The 10,314-nt window shown below is 39.4% G+C and overlaps 1 protein-coding gene across 1 annotated transcript; it reads right to left on the reverse strand.

Annotated features, from left to right (window-relative positions):
* Positions 1-560: 560 nt before the first annotated feature.
* COX20 (cytochrome c oxidase assembly factor COX20) lies at positions 561-6,747 on the reverse strand. Its single transcript, XM_079698235.1, has 4 exons — positions 6,698-6,747; positions 1,571-1,689; positions 1,401-1,460; positions 561-938 (listed from the first exon to the last, which is right to left on the reverse strand). The coding sequence occupies exons 1-4, from the start codon at positions 6,737-6,739 to the stop codon at positions 797-799; spliced, it is 363 nt and encodes a 120-aa protein (XP_079554361.1). The 5' UTR covers positions 6,740-6,747; the 3' UTR covers positions 561-796.
* Positions 6,748-10,314: the final 3,567 nt, after the last annotated feature.

Below are 10,314 nucleotides of genomic sequence, written 5' to 3' on the forward strand. Positions count from 1 at the left end.
CTGGGTTTTAAATAATGTCGATATTTATTAAACCAAAAATGATGAATATGAGTAAATGCTGTGGACTTAGTTGGGTGTTGGGTGCTTTTTTTAAATGGCAGCCAGTTGAATTATAAATGTCTTTACATTAATGGAACAATATGTGTGTAATTCTGCAGTATTTTCCTTTGCACCAAACAAGTTTCTGAAAATATTTTTATGTGTGCCATGTACATATTTAAGTTCTACTTAAAAATAAAAATTCTGCATACATCCAAAAAATATTTAGAGCAGCTAAAACCACCTTTCCTTTCTGAGAGATGACTCACCTGTTGAAGTGGAAGAATAGGGTCAAGCAATGGGTACATTTTAAAAATAAGAATTGCAAAGTGACGACCCATTAGTTTTAAGTCTGTAACATCACTGGCTTTAGAAATCAGAAAGTATCCCCTCATTTTTAACAGGGTACAGTAATACAGTTGTGATTTTTGTTTTTAAGGCAAGTTTTAACATTGAACTGAGATTTTATTTCTTGAAACGTCAGGTGTACTCACTGCTTACTATAAGGAAACACTTCTAAGCATGTTAAACACGAGGTTTATTTTAAGTATGAGTCCACTATGTGCTATACTGACAGTAGTTACAGGGCCAGAATAAGTTTGTAAATATTCATACACATGTAAAAAAGACTACAACTTACACATACTTTATTTACTTGGTTGAAAGCCTTGTGGTATATAAAATGCTTTCTAGAGTTGATCTCGGCTTTGTTCACACCGAAGTGAGTTGTATCTGGGTTTTCTGTGCTCAAGACTGCTCAGTTGCTGCTGCTGCCGCTGTTGGTTGGTTTTCTTTCAGGATCAAGGTGGGTACTTTCATATAAAATCTTGTTTTTAATTCCTTCTCTGGCAAGTCTTTCCTGGATTCTTAGCTTTGCATAATTATACCTACAGTGGAACCTAGTAAGGAGAACATGAATAAATTATTGATATAACATACCTGTAGAAACTAATTTGAAATTTGTAATCAAAATTTTTAAATGCTTACAGATGACTGTCAGTGGTTGCGAACACATTCTTAAGGTAGCATTTTCAGATGTTATGCCATAGGTAGGGACTGAAATGAGCATTAGGATAAGATAAAAGGTTGAGGCCTTCCTAAATGAAGTATAAACCCTGACATGGCATTAATGCAGTGCCTAATGTCATGCATTCATCTGTTCATTTGACAAATGACACAAAATGTGTGTATATATATACATATTTAAAAGATTAAAGGCAGTCTGGCAATATCATTTTGTAAGATACATTTCAGTGAGGGTGGGGAATCTCAGTGGGAGGTTGCTCTGAGTAGAGCATGTGCTTTGGAACTAGATAAACCTATTACAATCGTGGATCTTCCTGAATACTTAGCACACATACCAGCATCCTAAAGTCACCAAGATAAATCCTCCTATTCCAACGTCACATGATCTTCTAATTCTACCTGTCAAAAGGAAGCATAAACACTAATATACTGCATGTTATAATACTTCATCTAGGAAAAAAACTTCAGAGAAACATGTTTTTTATGCATAGAGAGCAGCAGATACTCACTAGTTAACAAAAAGTGTCCAAGGCCAGCCACAACAGATCCTAATGAGCCATACAATGTCGAATCCCGTGCACAGGGGACGTTTTCAACATCTAAAATTCCTAGGAGCTTAAAGGGCTACGAAAAATAAAAAAACTTAGATTGGACAAGAGAATATTTTATTTTAGGGTGGTTTGGCAAAGATTAAAACCATCTTTAATCATCCTGCTTTGGTATATAATATGAATCTAAAATGGAGACCCTGAGAATTTGACCAGAAAGTCCTAAGGAGGTAGGGTAAATTAAACCTAAATTGATTATGGTACCATGGTTATGCTATAATTTGTTAATCAACTGGTTTGGAGATAAGGTAAGGGCATACATTATTTTATGAGCTCTTTAAACATCTGTATGAAATCATTTGGGGATTTGGCTATCACTGAAATTTAAAAGCAGCATAATTTCCTTTTAATAACCTGAGACACATAGATGGGAAAAGTGAAATTGTCCTAACCATGTTGCTTATAATATTAGTATACTGCTGTTTTAAATTGCTTTAAGGACTGCAGATTTTCTGTGTTAACTAGTAACAACACATCAGTTGTGTCTGTAAGAATAAATGCTTTGTGTTAAGACAAATCTCGTCTGTTTCTTGCCTGTGATATGAAGTTGCCGTTGATTGTATTTCTTTGTTGATAGTACATGGTAACCACACCTAGGTGTGATGAAAAAAGCTGGAAATCTAGAGGGTTGGATTTTATTCTCAGCTCTGCCACTAACTTCTGTAACCTGTAGGACGTATTTTTTTATCTGGCCTGCAATCTGTAATGAAGGGGTTCAGCTAGGTGATAATTTAAGTTCCTTCAAGTGCTAAAATGAATGGTTTTAAAATTATATAGTCTTCATTGGATTTATGGATTTGTTCTCCCTCATTAAAAAATACTGCCACTTTAAGCATAACATTTTCCAACTTGAATGTCTTGTCACTCTCACTCTGTACTTAGGGGTTTTGGGAGGGCAGGACAGAATTTTTTTTTATAAGTCACTTGTTTTGCTACAGCATTCTATTCATAAAAAAAAAAAAAAAAACTTAAGGTACTGTTTTCAGTTAATGTAGCTTTTAAAAAGGAAGCCACTTGTCCATTCTTTGGGATGAGATATACCTAGATGGTAATATACTGTAAGGGGAAAAGAGTGGAAGAAATGGGAAAAGGACAGTAAAGGGCAAGTCAGATTAAAGGTTGAAACATGAAGGTATTGTGTTTGCTTTGGCTCAGGCTTCTGCAGGAAAGACAATGTGACTCGGTTCCTAATAAAGCAAAAGTTACATACTCTTGGATCATTATGTTCCTTTTTTTTTGCCTCTGCCCGCTCCCTCCCCGCCCCCAACATGTTTACTTCATGAGCACAGCAGGTGCTCATTGAAGTTGCAGACTTGAATGTTAAAAGGCTCTTTAGTACAAATCTTCATGTACAAAGAGGTTGGGATTTAATTCTGCTTCTAGGCTTTTCATTTAATTTAGCAAAAGATGATGGTTTCTCACCCTCGGGTCAAGAGCCAGGTGGAATTTATGGCCCCGGAGGGGAAGCAGAGTGTGATCTGTTCTGCAGCTAGGCCATTGCCCTGGGGGAAGGATGCTAAATAGACTGAGATGGGGTGGTGGTGTTTAATGTCAGATCTTAGAAGCGAGTGAGACCAGCTTCTACCACGGGATAGAATGTTAAGATGGCTTTCGTATTTAAGCAGAGAGAAAGAAAGGAACTATCAAGTGTTGGCCGCAGCATGCCAAACACTGCACATCTCTGCCAAAGACAGCACTTCTTTCAAGGCTTCTGGCCTTTTTCATTTGGATTCCGTTCCATAATGGAGCCCTGGTGTGACCCCAGGAAACACCAGAATCTGCAAACTTTGCGGGGGGGGGGACATTTGGATAAAATTATCAGCCCCAGTTCTTTGCCAAGTGTGTAGAATAAACTTGCTGAACATCTGAAATAGTGCTGTTTGTTTAAATCAGCTAGGTAGGTAACTTTGAGCTTTTTAGAGATTTTCAAATCCCACCCTCAGATTCTGACTCAGTAGGCCCCGGGCATTTATGTTTAGGAAACCGCCCACCCCCCAGACTGGGAGAAACACTGCTTTAGAGATTTTAGAAAAGTAAAATTTTGAAATTGCAGATAATGGAATAATCCAGTTTATTTTGAAAGATAAACATATCCTTTTTAAGTGGTACCTTCTAAAACCAACAGTGTGGGTTAGAGGCCAAGGATGCTACTGCTAAACGTCCTACAATGCATGTATCACCTACAAAACTGCCTTGGTCAATGTCAGCGCCAAGGTTGAGAAGCCAATGCTTGTCTAATACCATAATTTAGAGGTGCCAAGGACCTATTAGTGCCCGGCCCTTTATATCCCTTGTTTTTAATTCTCACAAACTCTTTGTGACATTTTCTCTGAAACAGGCTCAGGGTTTAAGTAGAAGGCTAATAAGTGCTCGCAGAGTGGAAGTGGAAGTCAGTCTAACCCTGAAAGCCTGTCATTCCCACTGCAGCATTTAACCCTTTGGTTTTTTAGTAAACACCAAGGTTCACATAGAGAGAGTAATAGAACTGAGTACATAACTGTAGATCTGCAATTTGTATCAAAACTGGGTAAGGATGTACAAAGACTTTTTCCCCTTTACTAGTAGGGAATTTTCAGCCTCCTGGTAAAGTTGGAGTTTAGACTGCTGATGACTTAAAAGCAAGTATGGAATACTGTAATGAAGTCTTGAGCTTATATTTTTGAGAGTACACTGAACTTTCTCAGAAATGAAAATAAAGAGTCTAAGCCTGAAGTCACTTTGAAGTTATGTTTGTAACGTTCAAGGCATTTAACATTCCTCTTTTATTCCGTAGTTGTCTGCAAACTTAAGGTTCACCTGCTATTAACAAAGCCTTTAAATGTAAACTAAAATTATAGACTTTTTGGTAAGCTAATATTTTTAAGCTTAGACTTAGAAAGGGAGCCTTACCAACACACCTTGATGGAATTAAGGGAAGCTCAAAAAAATTTCTAAGCCAGAATGCCAATTTAATAAATTATAGGAAACAGATCAGATCAAATTAGAGCTACTTCATTTCCCACTGTTAAATGTATCTGCATCATATTGCTCATATTCTGCCTTTCCTTTTGTTTCAAAGGAGCAACTGGCCCTACTCCTATTTAAAACTAGTCCTCACTTTGCAGCTGATTACCTTCTCCACTCTCAAAAGACTGCTTCTGTGGTTATCCCAGCTTTCATTTGCATTACTTGTTTTTCCTCCTTTTAATAATCTCCAATCTAGAAACATACAAAATAAATCCCCCTCTCCTGACACCCTTTCCCCGCAAGCCACCGTCCCATTTTTCTGTTCCCTGTCACTGCAAAACTAAAGTTACCTGTGTGTGCTTCTTCACTTACAAACCTATGTTCCCTTTAACCTGCTTCAACCAGACATTTACCAACTGTACTCGACGGAAACAGCACCACTGAGGTTTTCTAAAAGACAATTGTTTTGCAAAATCCATCATACTTTACATCTCAGCACATGTGGCACAGATAATCATTTGTTTTTGAAACATTTTCTTTGGCTTCAAATACAGTATTAATCAAAAAATTTTTTCATGTATTTCTTTTCTTGATTCTCAATGGGTTAAACGACCCTCAAGACCCTAAAATGACAGCAGTTATCTCCTATCAAAGGTGGACAACCAGATACAAAAAGGATGAAAGCCCCATTCAAGATCCCAGTGTTCTCACAAAACAATGTAGAATTTTGTGTTTGTAGTCATGGTGCCCCTTGAAATATGCAAGTTTCAAACAAGGGTACATTCTGTTAAAGTAAGCATATTCCAAATACTATGTGAGACATTAAAAAGAGAAAAGGCACCAACAGTGTATATAAACTGACAAAAATTTTTTGAAAAAAAAAATATGGAAACAATTTACCCAACATTTATTCATAACCATGTGATGATCTAGGCCAAATTTAGATGGAAAATTCCCCAGAGAAGCAAGAACACTGAATAAGTGATCAAAATTTTCAAGCTGAGCAGAGAATATCCTAAAACTATAGGTGCAGTGTGGCACACAGTGTGGGTCTTAAATAAATATTTGTGAATCTAATTGATATCTCTCTATGGCTTAACTATTTAAAATCTTCTTCTTCCATTACCTTTTTTAAACACGTTATTTACTCTGCATTGAGGATATAAAAATTGGGTTCCCTGCTCTTAAGACACAAATTAACTTCCAGTATAATGCTGTAATGATCCAGCAGTGTACAAGGTGTCCGGGAGATAGAAGCAGAAGCACCTCAGTCTCTTGAGGAGTCGGGAAGCCCTTGAGGGGAGACCGGAGATAACCCTGTTTAGCTTTAATACACCGGAGAGGAAAGCATGAGAACAGTCACACGGGTTAGTTAGGTGATGAGCTTTGTATCACAGGCCGAGAAATTCGTATTTATCCTGAAAGCAATGGGCAGCTACGACTGGTTTTAAGCAGAGAGGTGGAATTATGCATTTTACAGGGTAGCCCACAAGGACGACTGTGGAAGGTGAAGCGAGAAAGGCAGAGCAGGAAGACATGAATGCCAGCCAGCGAAGCTATTGGATACATACGATACTGCATACTCCACGTGGTCGAGTGAAAACAAGGTTAACGGGAAAAAAATCTCAATCTTTTCATCACCCTCCTGCTCTGGATATAAATTCACTCGAATATAACCAAGTTCTCATTCCTCAGCATTTACCGATTCCTCTGTTAAGTGTTGTGAAGTATACAGCCTTAAAGACAAGGCACCTGTCCTCAGCTTTTAAATCCCTCTCTTTGCTAGTAAATTACAATATGAGGCCCCTGTCAACAAAACTTTCTTTCCAAAGGGATCAGTCTTGTGACCTGCAGTAATCTATCGGTACCGGTCCCCTCATCCTCCTAGTTTGGGTCACTTAAATCATGGCAATTAGGATAAAAATGTCGGGGGATGGGAGGAGGGGAGCTGTTCGATTGCAGAGAAGCTAATGACACGTGCTTCCGGCCCGGGTCTCCCAGCTCTAGAGCCCTCGTCCTTAGGCGCCGCCCGCCCGTGCTCCGCGCGCCCCGCCGCACCCCGCCGCAGCCCGGATTACCTTCCCCTTCCCGGGCTCCCCGGCCTCCGGCGCAGCCGCCATGGGGACAGTCGGCGCCTCCACCCCGCCCCGTCGCCGCCGCTGGGCGCCGTGAGCGGACGCCCCGCCCCGCCTTGGCCAGCCCGGCCCGCGCCTGCGTTCGCGCTGTCCGCCATTTTAGGGAACGTTTCCCAGTCTCCGCGGCGGCAGCACCGGCCGAGCCGATTGCCTTTGGTGTGGCCGCCATTTCCTTTGTTCAGTTGAACGGATCACGTCTTCTCTGCCGGGGCTCTCCCCAGCCCGAGGGCCTGGACCAGGGGAGGAGGAGAAGGACTCGTGAAGCAACCGCGCACCCGGACTCTTGACACTTAGAGGCTGCGCCTTTTCCCGCCCCCGCCCCTCCTCTCGCCCCAACCGCCATTTCTAACTGTCGTCCGCGCGCGTGCGCTCGCTCCCGTGCGTGGGCGCTGGGCGCGCGCGGCGGGGCGGCCGGGACCGCGCGGAGCGGGCGTGCGCGCCGCCGCCGCTTTGTCCTGGGAACGGGAGCCCCCACCCCGCCAAGCCCACGGCCCGGAAGTCGGCCCGTACTGGCTTGCGGCCCGCGTCCCCTTCGTGTCCTTTGTCTTCCCGCCCCGGGACGAGTCCTGGGCGACCCCGGCAGCTCCACCCAGCGCCAGCCACCGTTTCGCCCCGAGCGAAAGTGTGGTCCAGCGCTCACACCGCTTACTCCCTGCTTTGGCTTCATCAGGGAGGGGCTTTAAAATAGCGCCACTCGACTTGCCTGAAGGAGACTGGGGACAAAATGGAGGGAGGACCTTGTCAGTGAAGACGCCTCAGGACGTTTGTGCCCGCCGTGCAGGCGGGGAAGGCAGGCGGGGTGAAGTAGAAAAAGGCCTGCGACACGCGTTGTTGAATGTTAGGTAGTGTTCCACGTATACTCCGCCCTACGACTGCGACTTAGCGTGAAATCTGCGTATTTGAGACAGCAGTCGTCTGGTGTGAGATAGGGCTTGACCGCTTTCTCAACCCTCTAAGTCAATACAATTCCTTTTCCCGTATTTTTTTTCTATGCACCGTAAGGAAAATGTCCCTATCAAAGCCATAATTATGCCTTCTTTGTTTATGTACCTTTATATTTCAAAGTATATTCCTGAGAAAATGTTCAAGCGTTAGAGTGTGTCATTGTGCAGAGTCATGCTGTTGTGCACACAGTAAGGGCTGGATAAGGTTCGCAGTGATTGTTTGCTATCAGCTGTCAGTGAGGTGTTTTCTTATTCCTTATGCTTTCCTGATCATTTAATACCTTTCTACAAACCCAGTAAAACACACAATTTACGACTTACGTGTGAGTTTTTTTAAAAAAATAAGTGACTTTGGGGGAGATTAAAGTGCTCTAACATACTGCTCTAATATTAATTAGGAAGTAGAATAAATGTCACCCCGCCCACGATATCCTGCCAGTTTGGGGTTCTTAGCTGGAAATCTTGCGCTAACTATGCTTTGAACTCTTGGCCTGGAAGGTAATATTTAAGGCAGTAATATTCCATAAATGAGAGGAATTCTCTTGAAGTAATTCCTAATAATATTGTAAAGGAAGGAGAACTGGAAAGTACCAGGGCCATCCTACTTTATTTTTTATTGTGACTTTGAAAAATTGCTAGGGTAAACTTAGGGTCCATTTCATTTGTCTTTGAAAAGTATTTTCATACATTATTTCTTTATATTAAAAATTTTAATTTCACAAAAATGTCATGTTTGATTATTTTTTTATTTTCATATTTTATAGAGTGAAAAGTAAAAGTCTTTTTCACTTTAACCCCTTTTTTCTCCCCTATTTAAAGTAAACACAATTAACAGTTTAATACGGCTCTTTCCAAACTGTTTTCTTTTTTCTCTTCTTTTTAATTAAAACAACCCTGGAATATAGACTAAAAAGTAAAAGTCTCTTTATACCATACCTGCCCCCATACAAGTGTGTCTGTATATGACACACATATCTAAATGGCTATAGTATGTAATTTGCATTCATCAATTTACTTTTTACCATTTAACACTATGTTATGGAAAAATTTTCATGTAATTATCTAAAGATTTACTCATTCATTTTAATGGCTGCTCAGCAATCCTTTAATCATTTTCCTTCTGATTGACCTAGAAAGTTTCATTTTTTTTCACTAGTCCAAGAAATGCTCCAATGAGCATTTTTATGCATATATCTTTGTGCACAGGTTCAAGTATTTCTGTAGGATAGATTTCTGGAAATGGCCTGATTCAAAGGGGTATGTGCATTAAAAATTTTAATACATACTGCTAAATTGCCTTCCAAAACTACTGCCAATTTACATTCCCCATTATAACAATGTATGAGAATGCTTGTTTCCTCACAACATTTTTAACACTGCATAATATCATATTAAAAAATTTTTGTTGATCTGATGGGTGAAAAATGGTGTCTTGATTGCTTTTAAACTTAGGATCCTGATTACTAGTATGGCTGAACATTCTTTCAGATGTTTATTAGTCATTCTTTTCCTAAAAATTTCCTAAAAATTTACTTACTTGTTAACTTTGTTTATGGAGTCTTTCATTTTTCAAACAACTTTCTATTTTGTTTTATTATATTTTTTTATGGAGTCCAATATGTCAATGATTTCTTTTATGGCTTTTGATCTTGTGTCTTCCTGAGGCCTTAAGGGCTTCTTGACTCCCATAATAAAAAAAATATTTGAAAATAATTGTCATATGCTTTCTCATTAATAATTTTGATTATCTCTTTTCCTATTTCTTAAAAGACCAACTTTTGGTATTATTGACCAAGGCTATTTTTTTCTATTTCATTTTACATTTTACATTTTTTTCTATTAACATGGTATCTATTTTGTTGTCTTTTTTCTATCTTTTTGAATCGACTACTTAAGTTCACATATTCTCCATCTTCCTTGATTTGTAGCAAATGTATTTAAGGCTATAAAATTTCCTCTGAGAATCATTTTATCATATGTTGTCACACATTTTTGACAGGTAATATTCCTATCACCATTCTTTTCTAAATTTTCTATAATTTCAGCTTTTCTTTCTTTTCAAGTAAATAAATTTGGATATGCTTTTGGTATTAATTTTTAGGTGATTTGTTTTATATTGTGGCCCATGTATTTCTACTCTTGGGGAATTTTTTTTTGTGTGTGTGTGTGTACTACCTAAGAGATCATTTTGTACATGTTCCATATGCTTTTGAAAAGAATGCATTCTCTATATTAGCATTGTTAAGCTTATTCATTATAATAGTATATTGTATACATTATAAATATATAAAATATATAGCTATATGATAATCACATAAATTAAGTTTATTAATTGCCATTCAGCTGTCTTTTTACATGGTAAGAGTTGTTTCATTGCAAGCAACAGACTGACTGTAGTTAGCTTAAAGAAGAAAGAAATTTATTGGGAAGACGTGGAGAAACTCAATGAACTGATAAAGAGTTTAAGAGTCAGGTCTTGAAAAGGACAACATCCAGGACAGTCCCAGGGGTCTTGATAGCAAGAGCTAAAGGAGTGGCTTTTCAGGATGACGGTGATGACCTGTTCAGTCTTATTTCTACTATCGTGCTTTGCTTTTCAACCATGCTGTCTGCTGC

This window comes from Hyperoodon ampullatus, assembly GCF_949752795.1.
Source record: "Hyperoodon ampullatus genome assembly, chromosome: 2".
In the NCBI taxonomy this organism is placed as follows: Eukaryota; Metazoa; Chordata; class Mammalia; order Artiodactyla; family Ziphiidae; genus Hyperoodon; species Hyperoodon ampullatus.

What these genes read in the sequence shown, in the direction of transcription:
- COX20 (XM_079698235.1), bottom strand. Translation starts at nt 6,739, where the DNA reads ATGGCGGCTGCGCCGGAGGCCGGGGAGCCCGGGAAGGGGAAG. An exon ending in GGGAGCCCGGGAAGGGGAAG is followed by an intron (nt 1,690 to 6,697) that starts GTAATCCGGGCT and finishes TATTTTTCGTAG; the next exon opens with CCCTTTAAGCTCCTAGGAAT. An exon ending in TTGGTGACTTTAGGATGCTG is followed by an intron (nt 939 to 1,400) that starts GTATGTGTGCTA and finishes TCTCCTTACTAG; the next exon opens with GTTCCACTGTAGGTATAATT.